At 42.1% G+C, this 19,844-nt stretch overlaps 1 protein-coding gene across 1 annotated transcript in view; it reads right to left on the reverse strand.

The window, feature by feature from the left end:
- The window catches only part of arhgap39 (Rho GTPase activating protein 39), a 203,547-nt gene that overhangs the window by 167,265 nt on the left and 16,438 nt on the right, over positions 1-19,844 (reverse strand). The window contains exon 3 of the mRNA XM_059641152.1: positions 7,755-8,316. Within this exon, the coding sequence (XP_059497135.1) occupies positions 7,755-8,316 (562 nt within the window). The remainder of the gene's footprint in view (positions 1-7,754; positions 8,317-19,844) is intronic.

Consider the following 19,844-nt stretch of genomic DNA (forward strand, 5'->3'; position numbering starts at 1 on the left):
TGTGAGTTTGACCAATCTTACAATCTCTTATGATATAGAGTCACAGAGATGTGCAGCATATGTCTCTCCTCAAAGGTATATTTTGGATCAACAGTTTCCCCAACCAAGTTGAATGATGTCATCAGATGTCCTACCAGTAAAAACAAAAAACAGCTGGGTAAAAACATAACATCGCCACAACAACAGCACTGCCTTGCCCCGGAGACATTTTCACCCTCAATGCATGAGGAAGTCATTATGACAGTTATCAATATTGGTGTCTGACTGGACAGATTGGAAAGTAGGCGCAGAGTGTGATCTTATAGTTGAGAGTGGTTTGAATACTTATTTCATGTAAGTGATATGCACTGTATAAAATAATTGTTGCAAGACATTACCAAAACAGAATCTAATTGGGTTTGGATGATGTATTGTCGTAAACTTCAGATTTGCCCTAGAAAGGGTTCAGATACTCCAGTGGCTACTATAATTGAACACCTCATCCTTTATGACCAAGGGTTTATCTTCACCACCAATATTCAGTCAGACAATTACATGATAGACAGGGCCACAGAAATGAAACCCCTTGTTACAGGCAGTGGATGCAGTCTTGTGGTTCACTTACCTTGTGATCAACACATTCATGAGGAAAAGCCTGTGTGAATCAATGAGTAGGTTTAGTTTGTAATCAGGAAATGCATGTGAATGAGGAAGTAAAATATCCCTCAACTTAATTCAGGAACACTGATAGAAGGTAACAAACATGCTTTTTTGTTACTGTTAATAGAACTTATATAACCAGTAATTTTCCTGACACTATTAAGTTTAGGGGGAGAAGCAAGTGGTATAGAAGCAATCTGAGGAAAGGATTTTTTCACCCAGTGGATGGTAGAAATATGGAACACGCTGCCTGAAAGGGTGGTAAAGGCCGGCATTCTCGCAACATTTAAGAAGCATCTGGATGAGTACTTAAAGTGCCAGGGCACAGTTAGCTGTGGACAAAGTGCAGGTAGATGGATTAGTATAATTTGACGTTTGTTGGTCGGCATAGGCATGGTGGGCAGAAGTGCCCGTTTCTATGCTGCACGAATCTACGAATATCTTTGAATTTCCTGTGAACCAACTTGAGGCCTTTACGGTGTAAATGCAAGCTGTTGCTGGGCAGTTGTGTAACTGTCATAATGACTTCCTCATGATTGCAAAAATCAAGAACACTAAGACTGTTTCCAAATATTAAGGACATTGCAATAAACAAAACAAAAAAAGAAGCCGTACTTCGAGGAATGATCGATTTATTTGGTTCCTGTAAATGCATGCCTGAAACTCTACATTCAACTGTTAGATGAAAAGCATCCTGTTTACTCCATATATGTGCTGCACAATATATCTGCTAAAATATTGTTTTAAATTTATTGTCTGTTTTAAGTACAAATTGCTTTACTTCATTTACTTTCATCCAACTTGCTTGAAGATGACCCTTTGTTGAGGTACATTTCCAAGGTAGGAGTTACTCGTGTGGACTTTAATTAAGTTGGTTTATGAGTTTCACTGCAGGATTCGACAAACAATTGGAACCATAAAAGCACCACAACTGAGTTCAGTCCAGTCCTCAACCTGGTCATTTTTCAAAGAGGTGTGAAGATGAGGGCAATGCATTGAACGTTGTCTACTTGGACTTTGGGGGACTTTTGATGAGGTTTCAAAGGGAAGACTGATAGTTAATGTAAGAGCCCATGGGAACCAAGGAAACCTGGTTAATTGGATTCAGGATTGGCTGAGTGATGGGAAGCTGAGTGAGACGATTGAGCAATTTCTTTGAGACCGGAAGCCTGTGGCGTTCCGCAGGGAACAGTATTTGGGCCCTTATTTTATACACCTTGTATATCTATAATGATTTAAACCTGAACAGAGTCATAGAGTTATACAGCACAGGACAGACCTTTCAGTCCAACATGTCCATATTGACCAGATTCCGTAAATTGATCTATTCCCATTTACCAGCATTTGGCCCATATCGCTCTAAACCTTTCTTATTCATGCACATATCCAGATGATTTTTCAGCGTTGCAATTGTACCTACTTCCACCACTTCCACTGGCAGCTTATCACACACATGTATCACCCTCAATGTGAACAAATTGCCCCTCAGGTCCCTTGTAAATCTTTTCCCTCTCACCTTATACCCATGCCTTCTAGCTTTGGACTCTCCTACCCTGGGAAAAAGACATCGGCAATTCACCCTATCTGTGCCTCTCATGATTTTATAAATCTTGATAAAGTCACCCCTCAGCGTCTGAAGCTCTGGGGAAAATGTGGGAAGATTGGTCAGTAAGTTCATGGACGATACAAAATTGGCCGATCTGTGGCAAATGGAATTCAATCCAGATACGTGTGATGTGATGCACTTGGGTAGGACAAATGAAGCAAGCAGATAAGACCTGGGGGAGCACTGAGGATTAGGGGCACCTTGGTGTGCAAGTCCACCACCCCTCAAGGTAGCAGGATAGGTAGATACAGTGGTTAAGGCAGCATATGGGATACCTGTTTTTCTGAGCTGAGGCACAGAGTTTTAAAAGCTGGGATGTTATGCTGGAACTGTATGGTAGTTGGTTAGGCCACAGCGAGATTATGTGATGATCAGGAACCACATTATAGGAGGGATGTGACTGCACTTCAGAGGGTGCAGAGGAGGTATACCATGATGTTACCTGGGCTGGAGAGTTTTAGTTATGAAGACAGATTGGATTGACTGGGAAAAAGAAGGAATAAAGAACTGCAGATGCTGGATAACAGAAACACAAACTGCTAGAAATTGCAAGGCCAACACAGTGACCCAAAACATTAACTCTGATTCTTCTCCACAGATGCTGCCACACATTTTTCAAGATGGTGGCGGCAGAGTTGACATCACTTCGGCTCCTGAGGCTTCTCCTCCTCAACTGCATTTTTCTTTTACTCTTTTTACGTCTGCCTTTTTCTTGTTTTCTCAAACTTACCTGATAAACAGAGCTCTTCGGCAGGAGGTGGCTTCAATGGGCTCCAGAGGGGCAGCGGCGTTCTCAGACGCAGCGGGCTGCAGAGATGGTTGGTCGGCCTGGAAAGCCTGGAGCAGGACACTCTCTGCAATATGGTGTGGCCTGGAAAGGCCTGGAGTGGGACACTCTCTGCAATATGGTGTGGCCTGGAAAGGCCTGGAGCGGGACACTCTCTGCAGCATGGCATGTGCTGCAAAGCCTGGAGCGGGACACTCTCTGCAGCATGGAATGGCCTGGAAAGCCTGGAGCGGGACACTCTCTGCAGCATGGCGGGGGCTGGAAAGGTTGGAGTCGGACACACTCTGCAGCAGTATGCTGTAGCAGCAGAGAAGGAACAGTTGGGCTCTCTTTGAATTCTTTTTTTCATTTTATTCTGTGAATGGTGGTTATGTACGAACGACAGTACACACTTTGCACTATATTTTATATTGAATGCACATGACAATAAAGGATGTTCATTCACTTGCTGAGTTTTCCAGCAATTTCTGTTTTTGTCTCGGATAGACTGCAGTCACTTTCCTTGGGTCAAGTGGGCTGCTTTTTCCTGGATTATATCAAACTTCATGTGAGTTGCTGAAATTATATTCATCCTGGCAAGTGGTGAGTTGAGCCCAACTTGGGATTTGTAGATGGTAGACAGGGATTGGGGAGTTAGAAGGTGAGTTACTTGCTGCAGTTTTCTTATGCGCTAACTGGATCTTGTAGCCACTTTATTTATATGATGCATCCAGTTGAATTCGTGGTTGATGATAACTGCAGGATATTCATATTAGGTGATTCAGTGATGGCAGTGCAATAAAAAGTATTGGCTTTATTGTCTCTTATTGGAGAATAGCGGGCAGGGAAGAGGCGGCCCAATCTCTGATGAAGGGTCTAGGTCCAAAACGTCAGCTTTTGTGCCCCTGAGATGCTGCTTGGCCTGCTGTGTTCATCCAGTTTCACACTTTATTATCTTGGATTCTCCAGCATCTGCAGTTCCCATTATCTCTGATTCAAGATCAGACATGATTGTATTACATGGCACAGCAGGCTTGACAGACCATTTCTGAAGAAGGGTCCCGATCTGAAATGTCAACTTTCCTGCTCCTCTGATGCCTGGCCTGCTGCGTTTCTCCAGCTCCACACTGTGTTATCTCTGACTCGAGCATTGGCAGTTCTTCCTATCTCTCATAGTCTACTCCTGCTCCCTTCTCTTGTGAAAAGCAGTCAATGGAAATGAGAATTTGTTCAAATTATTCCAATGTCTTTAAGGATTGATACTTTATGACTATCTGAACAAAAGAATAAACATATCACAATTCTCCTTAATCTTTTAGAACTGGTATCAAGTCAGTAAATACACAGCAGCCCCTTACAGCCCCTCATCTCAGTTCCTTTCCAAACAGCAAATTTTTAATGATTTATTGTGGAGGGTTGGCCAGAGTTTTTTTTAAGTCACTTGTGGCATGTGGCGGTCACTGGCTGAGCCAGCAATTATTGCCCACCCATAGTTACCCTTGAGAAGCTGCTGGTGAGTAGCCTTCTTGAACCACTGCAGTTTGTGTTCTCTCAATAGATCCACAGTGCCGTTAGGGAGGAAATTCCAGGATTTTGACTCAGCAATAGTGAAGGAATGGTGAGTGGCTTGGCGGGGAACATGCAGAGGCTGGTGTTCCTTTATATCTGCTGCCCTTCTCCTTCTCAATGGAAGCAATTGAGAGTTTGGAACAGGCTATCTAAGAACCTTCGGTGAATTTCTGCACTGCATTGTACAATTGCTACCAAGCATCGGTATTGCAGAGAATGTATGCTTGTGCATGTGGTGCCGATCAAGTGCACTGCTTTACGCTGGATGGTGTCAAGCTTCTTGAGTGTTGATGAAGCTGCACTCCAATCAAACAAGTGGACAGCATTCCATCACACTCTTGGCTTGTGCCTTGTAGACAGTGGAAGTTGGGAAGTGAGTTACTCGCCACAGTATTCACAGTCTCTGACCTGATCTTGTGGCCACTGTATTTATATGGTGAGTCCAGTTGAGTTTCTAGCCAATGAGAATTGCCAGAATGTTGATTCTGGGCAAATCAGTGATGGTAACACTGTTTAATATCAACAAGAGGTGGTTAGATTCCCTCTTATTGGAGACAGTCATTGCCTGGTGCCCGGTTGTGTGAATGTTACTTCCCACTTATTAGCCCTAGCCTGAATACTATCCAGATCTTGTTGCATTTGGATATGGACTGCACAGTAGAGTCACAAATGCTGCAGAACACTGTGCAATCATCGGCGAACATCCTCATGTCTGATCCTATGATGAAGATCTTTGATGAAGCAGCTGAAGATGGTTGGACCTCCGTCAGAGATGTCCTGGAATGGAGATGGCTGGTCTCCAATGACCACAATCATCTTCCTTCGTGCCAGGTGTAATAACTCCAACCAAGGGACAGATTTCCCTGATTCCCAGTGATGCAATTTTCTAGGGTTCCTTGATGCCATGCTCAGTAAAATGTGGCCTCAATATAAAGGGATGTCACCATCACTTCACCTCTGATGTAAGCCTAGAATAACTTAGGAAGAAGATAAGTCTAATTGCTTGTGGGTGTAGGTACTAGTGTTTGGCACTATTTGCCAGTATCACTCAGACATGATGCCGAGTGAAGGAAATGTTCTCTAGTAAATCACACTCCGAGGTAAGCTGGAGGAGTACAACTGAAGGCTGCTGCTCTCTGGCCAAAAGTCCTTTCACATTGGTGTCAGTGGGATGTTGATGCTGTCAGGTTCCAGAATAGGTTTCCCACAGCTGATATCAATCATAGGAACATAGGAACAAGTGAAGGCTATTTTGTGCTTCAATATTTAATCAGATCACAACTGACTGGTATATCTCCTCAAAGTACCCACATTGATCCATGTCACTTGATACCCTGACCGACAAAAGATGTCAATCATAGTCTTTAAGGTAAATATACCAAATTTGGTAGAACCCATCTTCACATTGTTCTCTCAGACTGAATGGGACCAATGCTTTGGGAGATAATGGCACAAACACATTGCAGAACCAATGCCAAAACATTTTAGTTGCACTTTGCTGGGAAAGGAAGTGATACTAAGAGAACATGGTGCATCAAAATCACTGCATTCCTCAGCACTAGCATTTTTGAACTTAGTGGTCATAAAGTACCAAAGAGACAGATATATAGACTAGTATCAAGATCAATTACTTAAACCACTTCCTGCAGCATCAATAGAGGCAAATTCTAGAGACTGAGTAGAAAATCATATTTGCGTTATACACTTGGATGAATTATTTAAATGGTGGCAGAACAAAAAATACAGTTCAGATATCTATCGTCCTGTGAGAGTGGTACCAGTAGAATGTATACGAGGAACAGTGATAGCAGTGAGCTGAATGATTTATAGTTCAATAGTGGCCTGTCTTGTTAATTCATCATCAGTGAGTTATGGCCAATAACGTGTTGGGATTACAACACTACTAAATACAGTCCTCTTTGTCCTTATATTATATACTAGATAAGCAATTAAAATGACAACTGCAAATAGCCTGAAGCCAGAATTAGTTTTAAACAAGGGCTAGACAGATGGTTTAAATGTAGACCTGTTCTGGTGAGATTGTCATAAAACCTTTTATTTCTCCAGTGTTGTCTATCTTCAATTGTATCTTCATGAAATTCTGAACAGATTTACAAGGTGACTCTATTTCTTTCGCAGAAATCTAAGGTTGACTAGGAGACTCAATACCAAAAGCCACAGGTATTACTGAATGATATTTCACTGATTAAAGTTAAGAGTGAAAAGAATCAGAAATCTGTTTTTTTTTCTATTGTTAAACTATTAATTTATATTTTGAATATGTTATACACTCCAGCATATCAATACCAAAACCTGTAACAGACTCAAAGAAATTGTGGGGGTGATCTCCTTGTGGTACTTATGGCCATGAAAGCTTGTGATAGGGCAGATTGGCAGATTTCTTCTGGTGGAGGGGTGGTAAACTAACAGATAGTCCTTTAAAATTAGAGATTGTCATTTCAAGGGGGATTGTCAGGAAAGGGTAGTGAAAATCAAGAAATCTCCATGTTCTCCCCAACCTCCTCAAAAAATGCTGCGAATTCTGGTGGTGATTGAAAATTTCAAAATTGAGATTAAACATCTTTATTAGATAAGGGGAAGGCAAGATATTTGATGGATAAGTTCTATATGTTCTATGTTCTATAAGGGTGTGAGTTGATTAAGGTGGGTTGATGGAGTGGAGATATAGTTAAATCTTGAATGAATTGAATGGGCCCCTTCCTGTTCCTATTTTTTCATAAACTACACTCACAAAATGGAAGTATGGGAATTTCATTTAATATTTCAACAGTGTCCTTCCCAACCCCTGCCTGGATCTTCTACACTTACTCCTTCTACAGACACTTCTAAGTGTAACGTGGGCCCCAGGTCTAGCAGCAGCTACACTTTTTATGGAGGAACTGCCTGCTACAACTGGGTATCATTAAAAAAAAACCTGAAGCCATGACCTGCTGCCACAAGTTCACAATGTGTGTAATAAATACTATTAAGGCAGGGGAGCATGTATATAACATGTATACACACATGTAACATACAAGAAGCAGTGAAATGTTTTGATGGACTGACCATTTCAGAGAAAGAAGTGCAAAAAAAGGGCCCTCTTTTGTCTTCATGTGAAATACATAAGTTTATATATAGCCCCCTTGGATGTCGTTTCAATCATCAGAGGCTTACCTTTTGCGTCATTCACGGGATCCATGTGCCTGTAGATATAGCCTTCTAGGTAGGAGTGGAACTTGGGAGTAGGAGGGAAGAAGGCCAGGCAGATGGCCATTAATTCCCAGCCCCTAGCGAGACTCTCATATCTAAAATTTTCAGTAGTCTGCCGACACAGTTGGATGTACAGTTCATCCCTCAGGCCCTGCATGCTCCAACCCTTTGTGGCGATCTCTAGTGCCACGTTAACCTGGTCCACCTTGGCCCTCCGGTCCCCCATGTACATTTGGATCAGTTTGAACACTTCGCATGCTTCTTTCTTCACATTGCGGTCAGCCGTCATTATCATGGGCTTCTTGATCGACTCGCTGCTCCAAGCCAGCATGTTAGCAATGGATACTTTGCGGCGGAAAATTCCCTGTGTGTGCTTGTTGAAGTGTTTGGAAGCCCAGTTCTCAATATCTGTCTCGGAAGACGGCTTTCGCAGCATGAATCCAGGGAAGACACAGCTAGCACTGGGCATCATGTTCCGGCTCTGCCTTCCAATATCGTACTGACTGCAAGTGCCCAGGTCTTCAGACTGTAGAAAGAGAAATGGGTCATCAGTGTTTGACAATGTGATAGATTCCATTTATGCATTGAGAAACTGATCAATCGTGAAGGGAAATGGAAACTGAAAATAAAAAGTTACTCAAAATGCATAGCATCTGTTATGGATAAAAGGGATGAACTACCCACTCAGATGGCATGGCATGTCTAAAACATTACAAGTCTTTCTCTTTACAGATGGCACCCGACTTGTTGAATATTCCAGTTATTTTCTGACACTGTTCCATATTTGGAAGTATATTTTCTTTTAAACATGTGTACTCCCATTTTTGTTTGCAAAATGACACAATTGATTCCTGCTAAGTAAACATCCAAAAACAAAGAACTGCATTAACACACCAACATCATTGGCTCTCAAATTACTTACCTGAAGAAACCAGTCAATGTCTCCTGTTGATCTGAGTTCATCTCTATCGAGCACTTACTGGATAATACTAAATTGCATGCTTTAGCCATTCAGGCCATAAAGCTTATTACATCTCCTTGTGGGGAAAGGAATGGAGAAAAGAGATTTTCAACACCAATCCAGGATTGTATTACACCTCAAACAGGATTTAAACTGAAGTTGATTTTGAACGTTATTGTGGTTCCTCTATTGTGGTTAATTGGAGATGCTCATGCCCATTACAATCCAGATTTCGGGAAGGTCAACAATTTGCCGTAAGCTCAACAGCCAAGCATTTCTCACAACAGGATTGTAATATTGGCATTTCCCACACCATTAATTCTTGTAGCCTCTCTAAGGATGTTTTTATATTGAGCCAAGACACTTACAACTGGTGCCAGCTCCTCTAATGGGTTTTCATAATTGCTGGCATTAGTAAATTCCGGAAACTTCACTTCTGGTTTACAAGTGTGGACCTCAGATTGATGCTTCAGAATCAGCATTAATGACATACAACATGCACAACAGTTCAAGAGCTTTCACTTATTTTGACCCAAATTTCAGTCTTGTGTAGTAAATCTGCACCAACTAGGAATCTGGTTTAAACATCCCAAGTTTAACTTTTCATAACCAGGGACAAAGTTTCATCCTTGCCCTTAGCAGAATGGACCCATTGTCTACTTTTCACACCTGTTATTTAACAGAAAACCATATGATATCGGAGCAGGTCGCTCAGTATTCTGTAAGTGTCAATCAGATCACCCCTCATCCTTCTGAACTCCATCTGATCTGACCAGAGCTTTATACAGCCTCAGCAGTACATCCCTGCTCATTACTCTAGCCCTCTTGAAATGAATGGCAACATTGAATTTGCCTTCCTAACTGCCAAGTGAACCTGCATGTTAACCTTAATAGAATCCTGAGCTAGAACACCCAAGTTCCTTTGTACTTCAGATTTCTAAAGCCTTTCCTCATTAGAAAATAGTTTATGCCTCTTATTCTTCCTACCAAAATGTAACACGTCACACTTTCCCACTCTGATACTTCTTGCCCACTCTCCTAGTCTGTCCATCCCCACTTCCTCAACACTACCTGCTCCTCCACCAACCTTTGTGTTATTTGCAAATTTAGCAACAATGTCCTCGCTTCCTTCATTTGGATTGTTAATGTATAATGTGAATAGCTTTGGTCCCAAAACCGACCTCTGTGGAACTCCACTTGTTACTGGCTGCCGTTCTATAAAAGACCCCTTCATCTCTTCTCTCTAGCTTCTGCCAGTCAGCCAATCCTCTGTCTATGCCAGTTCATTGCTCCTAACACCGTGGGCTCTTATCTTATTTAGCAGCATCTTGTCAAAGGAAATCCAAATGAATCACATTCACCGGCTCTCATTTGTCTAACTTGGTCTTTACCTCCTCAAAAAATTCTAACAGGTTTGTCAGGCATGACCTCCTTTGATGGAGCCATGTGGACTCCACTCTATTTTACCTTGCGCTTCCAAGAACTTCACAATCTCATCCTTAGTAACGGACTCTAAAATCTTACCAATGACCAAAATCAGGATAACCAGCCTACAGTTACCAACAAAATCAGAGTTTCTGGAAAAGCTCAGCAGGTCTGGCAGCATCTGTAGACGAGAAAAAAGAGTTAACGTTTCAGGTCCAGTGACACTTCCTCAGAACCCAGTCACCAGACCTTTCAGCCTCCCCAGCACCTTCTCCTTACTGATGGACAATACACTCACCTCTGTGCCCTGACTCTCCTGAAGTTCTGGTATGTTGCTGGTGTCATCCACTGTGAGAACTGATGAAAAGTACCTATTCAGTTCCTCTACCATTTCTTTGTTCCCCATTACTACTTCTCCAACCTCATTTTCCAGTGGTCCAATGTCCACTCTTGCCTCTCTCTTAGACTTATTTTTTATCTTTATCTCTCCTTCATCACCACAGCCACTCCCTGTCATTTGGTCTGGGTACCCTGACGAACTGTTCCACGTGCTTCTCCCAAAACTATCCACCCCACACCAACCACACCCCACCCCCACTCCATGCGCCTTCCCCCCCCCCCCCCCAACCACCACAAACTCTCTTCTCATTTTCCAGCCTGTTTCAGTTCTGAAGAAGTCTTTTCAAAACTGCAACATTAACTCTGCTTCTCTCCCCACAAATATGTCAGATCTGCTGAGTTTCTCCAACATTTGGCTTTTATTTCAGACTTCCAGCATCCATAATATTTTGCCTTCATTTGAGTTTCATCCTATTGGTTGGAGCTGCATTTATACCTTGGTTCCGAGATGAACAGAGCGAATCCTCATCCATTTAGTCTAAGTCACTTTCATGGCAGCCATTTCCATTTTTTATTACAAGGCATTACTGTACCTTAACAAATTTTCAAAAAAAATGTCAATTTCATAGATAACAAAGTGTGGAGCTGGATGAACACAGCAGGCCAAGCAGCATCTTAGGAGCACAAAAGCTGACGTTTCGGGCCTCGACCCTTCATCAGAAAAGATGTTGCTTGGCTTAGAACATAGAACATAGAACAGTACAGCACAGAACAGGCCCTTCAGCCCACAATGTTGTGCCGACCATTGATCCTCATGGATGCACCCTCAAATTTCTGTGACCATATGCATGTCCAGCAGTCTCTTAAATGACCCCAATGACCTTGCTTCCACAACTGCTGCCGGCAACGCATTCCATGCTCTCACAACTCTCTGCGTAAAGAACCTGCCTCTGACATCCCCTCTATACTTTCCACCAACCAGCTTAAAACTATGACCCCTCGTGCTAGCCATTTCTGCCCTGGGAAATAGTCTCTGGCTATCGACTCTATCTATGCCTCTCATTATCTTGTATACCTCAATTAGGTCCCCTCTCCTCCTCCTTTTCTCCAATGAAAAGAGACCGAGCTCAGTCAACCTCTCTTCATAAGATAAGCCCTCCAGTCCAGGCAGCATCCTGGTAAACCTCCTCTGAACCCTCTCCAAGCTTGTTGTGTTCATCCAGCTCCACACTTTGTTATCTCGGATTCTCCAGCATCTGCAGTTCCCATCATCTCTGATCACAATTTTAACCTCACTGCAAAGCATCTTCCAGGATGCCTAACCTGAAGAAGTTACCCTCCTCCCTCCGGACTAACCTCAGGGGATCTCTCTCCCACTGCAACTCTCTTGTAATCTCCCTTTCCTGATGAAGGGTCTAGGCCCAAAATGTCAGCTTTTGTGATCCTAAGATGCTGCTTGGCCTGCTGTGTTCATCCAGCTTCACACTTTGTTATCTCGGATTCTCCAGCATCTGCAGTTCCCATTATCTCTGATGTCAATTTCATAATAAGTTTTCAATACATACTTTTTTTTATTCTTGTATGGGATGCAGGTGTTGCTGGCATGGCCACAATTTTTTGGCTATGCCCCTAGTTGTCCTTCAATGGATTAGCTCTCGAGGCTTCAGCCCTCAATGTTGTGCCGACCTGTGAAACCAATCTGAAGCCCATCTAACCTACACTATTCCATTATCATCCATATGTTTATCCAATGACCATTTAAATGCCCTTAAACTTGGTGAGTCTACTACGGTTGCAAGCAGGGCATTCCAAGCCCTTACCACTCTCTGAGTAAAGAACCTACCTCTGACATCTGTCCTATATCTATCACCTCTCAATTTAAAGCTGTATCCTCTCGTGCTAGCCATCTCCATCCAAGGAAAAAGGCTCTCACTGTCCACCCTATCTAATCCTCTAATCATCTTGCATGTCTCTATTATGTCACCTCTTAACCTTCTTCTCTCTAACGAAAACAGCCTCAATTCCCTCAGCCTTTCCTCATAAGACCTTCCCTCCATACCAGGCAACATCCTGGTAAATCTCCTCTGCACCCTTTCCAATGCTTCCACATCCTTCCTGTAATGCGGCGACCAGAACCGTATGCAATACTCCAAGTGCTGCCGCACCAGAGTTTTGTACAGCTGCAACATGACCTCATCACTCCGAAACTCAATCCCTCTACCAATAAAACCTAACACACCGTATGCCTTCTTAACGACCTTATCAACCTGGGTGGCAACTTTCAGGGATCTATGCACATGGGCACCGAGATCTCTTTGCTCATCCACACTACCAAGAATCTTAACATTAGCCCAGTACTCTGTATTCCTGTTACTCCTTCCAAAGTGAATCACCTCACACTTTTCCGTATTAAACTCCATTTGCCAGCTCTCAGCCCATCTCTGCAGCTTATCTATGTCCCTCTGTAGCCTGCAACATCCTTCCGCACTATCCACAACTCCACCGACCTTAGTATCATCTGCAAATTTACTAACCCATCCTTCTACGCCCTCATCCAGGTCATTTATAAAAATGACAAACAGCAGTGGACTCAACACCGACCCTTGCGGTACACCACTAGTAACTGGTCTCCAGGATGAACATTTCCCATCAACCACCACCCTCTGTCTTCTTTCAACTAGCCAATTTTTGTTTCAAACCGCTAAATCACCCTCAATCCCACAACTCTGTATTTTATGCAATAGCCTACTGTGGGGAATCTTATCAAACGCCTTGCTGAAATCCATATACACCACATCAACTACTTTACTCTCATCCACCTGTCTAGTCACCTTCTCAAAGAACTCAATAAGGTTTGTGAGGCATGACCTTTCCTTCACAAAACCGCGTTGACTATCCCTAATCAAATTACTCCTTTCTACATGGTTATAAATCCTATCTCTTATAATCCTTTCCAACACTTTACCCACAACCGAAGTAAGGCTCACTGGTCTGTAATTACCAGGATTGTCCCTCCTCTCCTTCTTGAACAAGGGAACAACATGTGCGATCCTCCAGTTTTCTGGCACTATTCCTGAAGATAATGACTCCATAAAGATCAAAGCCAAAGTCTCTGCAATCGCCTTCCTAACTTCCTAGAGAAACCTAGGATACATCCCATGCAGCCAGGGGGACTTATCTATTTTCACACTTTCCAAAATTGCTAACACCTCCTCCTTGTGAACCTCAATCCCATCCAGTCTAATAGCCTATATCTCAGAATTCTCCCCTACAACATTATCTTTTTTCTGTGTGAATGCTGACGAAAAATATTCATTTAGCACCTCTCCTATCTCTTCGGACTGTGGATCTGGAGTCACATACAGGCCAGATGAGGTACAGCAGATTTCTTACCTTAAGAAAACGTTAATGAGCCAATGGTCGTATTAGACTTGTTTGCATTTCAGATTTTCTTGAATTCAAATTCCACGACCTGTCATGATGGGGTTCAAGCCCATATCCCCAGGCTACTAGCTTGGGGCTCTGAATTACTACTCTAGTGATATTACCATGACACCACCATGTCCCTAAGTCGTCATAAGACAGAATGTAGTGAAATGAATATAGTGTCAGATCAAAAGGGAAAGACACAAAACAAAACAAGATTTGCAGAAAATCAAAACAAAATGAAGAACTGCAGATGCTGGAGATCAGAAACAAAATCTTGCTGGAAATTGCTGGAAAAACTCAGATCTGGCAGCAACTGTGGAGAGAAAGCAAAATAAACATTTTGGGTCCAGTGACTCTTCTTTGGAACAACTCTGAAAAAAGATATTCACGAAGTAATTTACATCAGTTTTCTAAAAAATATTTTCATTAGAAACTTAAGAAAGAATTTGTTTTTTTCCTCAACCATCATTGAGAGGACAGAAAACTTAGTCCTAGGTCTTTGCTAATGCCAACTTGTACACAGACACACTTACTTTCGAATTTGTTCTCAGGGTGTGGGGTTGATGGCAAGACCAGCATTTAGTACCAACCCTGGAGTTGCCTGAAATGGTAAAACTCTGCAATTCCTTTAGTGTAGACTGTTGCAAAGTGCTCCTATAACACATTACTGAAGTAAGATACCACTAGCAGTTCATTACCCTCTTAAGGCAGCTTAAAACTCCACAAAAGTGTTGGGCAAAGTTTACTGCTCCAATGATTAGATTAGATTCCCTACAGTGTGGAAACAGGTCCTTCGCCCAACTAGTCCACACTGTCCCTTACAGCATCCCACCCAGACCCATCCCCCTAGAACCCACATACCCCTGACCACCATGGGCAATTTAGCATGGCCAATCCACCTAGCCTGCACATCTCTGGACTGTGGGAGGGAACCAGAGGAAACCCACACAGACGCAGGAAGAATGTGCAAACTCTACACAGACAGTTACCTGAGGCTGGAATTGAACCTGGGTCCCTGGCACTGTGAGGCTGCAGTGCCAACCACTGAGCCACCATGCATCACCTCCAATGAACAGGTGACTTTCAAAGGTTTCAAATTGCAACTGATCCATGAATGTTTGAAATCACTTAAATCTGCTTTACTCATGCAATTTGTTTGAAATTTTGGAAGGCAGTTGCTATTGAGTGTTTCAACAGTTTACCGGAGTGGGGCTCCTTTGGTAGAATGGCAGAATTGTCAATTCATGAAAAACTGGGATGTATAGGCATTTCAAATGGATAAGGAAGCAGGGTTAATTCATGTAAAGGCTGGGAGCCAGCTCATGGTCCTCAGAAAACTCAAGATAGTGTAGGTTAGATGGGCTTCAGATCGGTATGACAGGTCAGCACAACATCGAGGGCCGAAGGGCCTGTACTGTGCTGTAACGTTCTACGTTTTAAAAAGATAAGCAGTGTCAAATGAAATGGGTTTGCATCTCATTCCAATGTTTCTTTTCCCACATTTCCCCCAAACATTTCTATGGGCACTAGTAACTTCCAGTTCCCCAGGAGAACCCACATACTAAGTGGCTGCAGCCTATTTATTTCTGGAAGAGTAGCACACATGGCAGTCATTTCACTTTTCTCTTAAATTAGTACAAAATAATTTATGCTTAGCATTTCATATGATTTCCTGAGCATGTACATGACTCCTCTATGACAAATGATCAGTCAAGAAACAGTGGGATGTATATATAAATTGCAAAATGTGTAACATTGGTTTCATATGAATTTTGAAAGGACCTCTCACATTTTAATGCTGATCTCTCTCTCTGCGCCTTCTCTGCGGCTCTAACATTGTATTCTGCACTCTGTTCTGTTACCTTGATGAACTTTGTATGATACAATCTGTCTGTGTCGCATACAAAATAACACTTTTCACTGTATCTTGGTACATGTGACAACAATAAATCATTCAATCAATCTCTGGAATTTTTGCTTTAAGGTCAATGAAAAGGTACATTTTTAAAAAGGACAATTCTTTGAAATCCAGTGATAGTAAGAACTGTCGATGCTGGAATCTGAGATAACACAGTGTGGAGCTGGAGGATCATAGCAGGCCGGGCAGCATCAGAGGAGCAGGAAAGCTGGCGTTTCGGGTCAGGACCCTTCTTCAGAACTTAAATGTCAGTATTCCTGCTTCTCTGAAGCTGCCTGGCCCGTTGTGTTCCTCCAGCTCCACACTGTGTTTGAAACCCGGTATGGAACTGGAGGAATACGGCAGGTCAGGCAGTGTCAGAGGTTTTGGAAAGTCAATGTTTCAGGTTGGGACCCTTCTTCAGAACTCTGTGTTAACTCTGACTCCAGCGTCTGCAGTTCTTGGCATCTTCTTTCTTTGAAACCCCATGGTTCTAGATAATTACTGGCCGTGGTCATTTGGACTCACTTCAGGGAAACCACTTGATTGCTTTTCTGGCTGTTCTGTTTGAACAGCATTTTCCCTTTCAGTTGTGGGAAGGAAAAGCGTGCTACAGAAAAAGCTGCTCAGTTTGTCTCTCCTATTTTTGGAGTAGCTTTGTGGTGAATCCAGAGCAACTAGAAGTCTTCTCGATACAATGTTTCCTGAGCAAGCCACATCTGCCAAAATCCTGAAAATAACTTCTATATTAGTGACACAGCTCATGCCAGGTAATCAGCCATCTGAACACCTCAGAATCTTATCCTTCCTGTCTTCAAGACTTACGGGCCAGAAGTGTTATTCTTTCCCCTGAAAATGAGCCTGTGCAGAGAAAAATCAACATATTTTCCTTTTATTATATGTAATTCTGTGCATTTTCTTTGGGGTGGTAAACACTTTATATTTTAATATTACAAATGAAGTGTGCTAACAAGTTCTGCATCTTCATTGATCAAAATTTCCTTTAAAATATATTAATAATTTTGTGCTTATTAAGGGAACTCAATTGATGCATTTTTAAAATATAACATAGAGAAAGCATTCAATTAGTTTTTGGGAAATGGACGAATCAATTCAACTTATGTTGAACCAATGGAACAGTGGAACTTGGGAAAGGCAGTGCATTTCTCCTATCTCAGTCATAACAGACAGAAGAAGTTTTATCCAGTTTGCCTTACACCATCTGGTAGTTACATGATAATGTGGTTATTGCCAATCACGGCAATTAATCTCTTGTTTATTAGTCTGCAACAGAGCCAGATGAGGAAAGCAAAATCCTACAGTGGGACAGTTTTGGAAGTCATCAATCTGTTCTCCCAAGCACGGTGCAAATTGGAATTTCTTTCAAATTTTAAAACTACAATGAATTACATAACACGTGCAGATCACCACTTCTTGCATAGAAGCATTACATACAAAGAAAAAAGTGACTAATGATCAGTACGAGCTCAGAACCTCATCTCCAGGGAGGAAACAGGAAAGTTTTCCCCCAGGTCATAAGATTATTAAGTTGTTACATGAAGATGAATTGAACTTAATCCACTGTTTGCCCATGGGCTGCAGTCTTTGACTGTCTGAAAACCCAGGGGTATAAAGCAAAGGTCTACAGTGACAGTCCATTAACCACAGATTAACTGTAATTCTTCTCTATTGCAGGACTTTAAGAAGTAAGCAGCATTATGTCTTTAACCTATACTCCTATTCCCCCCAATGCCCCCCAGCAATCACTTCTTACCTCTATGTTTGCAATATGTTTTCTGAGTACATTTGTGGGAAATGGCGCATTGCTTTCAATATGTGCAGTACGTAATATGGAAGGTACAGCTGGAAGCAATCTGAACAAGGCTAAATGGTTAGATTTCAGACAGAACACCGAGTCCAAAACTGGGCATCCTAAATCAGAAAAGACATTGGGATGTCAGAGGTAATGTGAAGGACATATACTAGCATCATCTGTTATGTGGAATGATTAAGGAGTCCATGATTGTTCTAAATAGAGTAGATAAGGTTAAGAATATATTTAGTAGAACTGATAGCACATAGGGAGAAACTGTTCCTATTGGTGAAAGCATCAGAAAAGAGAAAACACACCTTTAAGGTCTTTGGGAACATTACCAAAGGAAAATAGAGAGAAATAATTTTACACTGCAATCCAGAAAACACTGGCAAGAAGACTGGTGGAAGTAAATTCAATAACAATTTTCAAAACAGAACTGGATAACAGTTGAAGCAGATGAAATTATCGACTGTGGGAAAAGAATATGGGAGTCAGACTAAATAGACACTTCTTTAAAGTAGCCAGCATAGGCACAGAGTGCTGAATCGCTTCCTTCTACACCAAAGATTCCATTATTATGTGCTGTGAATCTAGCTAATGTTCAGAGGTACAAAGCTGCTTGGTATAGCCCATCAGTTTCTAATTTTCGAAAAAGTTCTGAAGCTTCTCCTTCTACCATGTCCAGGAGTCAGAAAAGATAGATATTGGTCAATCTCAACTGATGTTCTAGTGCGAAAGAAACATGCAAATCCAAACTGGTTTTCTCTCCTGACAATGTTACTTAAGATTCATGACAAGCATGAGATATGGAATGGAAATGCCACGCTAGTGTAGTAATGAGGGAGTATCTGAAAATGGGATTTAAGCATATCGTGGGACCTGAAAAAACTGTACTTCATTTGCAGCTTTCGTACAGTTTATTAGAATTTGAGATGCTGATAGCCGCTGAAAAAAATCAAATTCCAACCGTAACGTGACTGAAATATGGTTCACTGGAGAGAAGAGAATAAAGATACTGGTAATGCCACACCATGAACACAAAAAGATAACCATCCAAAACTCAAGTGTCAACAGTAACAGATTTAAGCGTCGAAAGGTATAAAGTGGTTTGATAGATAGTCAGATTACCAAAATGAGGGAGACCAAAACTAGGGGCAATAAATAAAAGACAGTCAATTAATTCAATCAGGAGAAACTTTCTTACTCAAAGAATAGTTATAATGTGAAAGTCACTACTGTAGAGAGTGGGTGAGTTGAATAGTACAGAGATAATGGGAACTGCAGATGCTGGAGAATCCGAGATAACAAAGTGTGGAGCTGGATGAACACAGCAGGCCCAGCAGCATCTCAGGATCACAGCCACCATCACTTCCTCTAGCCATTCATTCCATACATGTACCACCCTCTGCATCAAAACGTTGTCCCCAAGGTCACTTTTAAATCTTTCCCTTCACACCTTAAATGTTTGCGCTCTAGTTTTGAAATCCTCAGCCCTGGGGAACAGGCCTTGTTTATTCAACCTATCCGTGGCCCTCTCATGATTTTATAAACCTGTATAAGGTCACCCCTCAGCCTCTAACACTCCAGGGAATATAGCCCCAGACTATTCAGCCTCTCCCTACAGCTCAAACTGTCCAACCTTGGCAACATCCTTGTCAATCTTTCTGAATCTTTTCAAGCTTCACAACATCCCTTCTATAGCAGCGAAACCAGAATTGCATGCAGTACTCCAATAGTGGCCTAACCCATGTCCTGTACAGCTGCAACATGACCTCTCAATTCCAAAACTCAATGCACAAATTGAATAATAAAGGGAAGCATACCAAACACCTTCTTCACTATCCTATCCACCTGCATCTCCACTTTCAAGGAACTATGAACCTACACTCCAAGGTCACTTTATTTAGCAACACTCCCTAGGGCCGTACCATTAAGTAGAACATAGAACATAGAACATTACAGCATAGTACAGGCCCTTCGGCCCTCGATGTTGTGCCGACCTGTCATACCGATCTCAAGCCCATCTAACCTACACTATTCCACGTACGTCCATATGCTTATCCAATAACGACTTAAATGTACCTAAAGTTGGCGAATCTACTACCGTTGCAGGCAAAGCGTTCCATTCCCTTACTACTCTCTGAGGAAAGAAACTACCTCTGACATCTGTCATATATCTTTCACCCC

Source organism: Stegostoma tigrinum, chromosome 2, assembly GCF_030684315.1.
Source record: "Stegostoma tigrinum isolate sSteTig4 chromosome 2, sSteTig4.hap1, whole genome shotgun sequence".
NCBI lineage: Eukaryota > Metazoa > Chordata > Chondrichthyes > Orectolobiformes > Stegostomatidae > Stegostoma > Stegostoma tigrinum.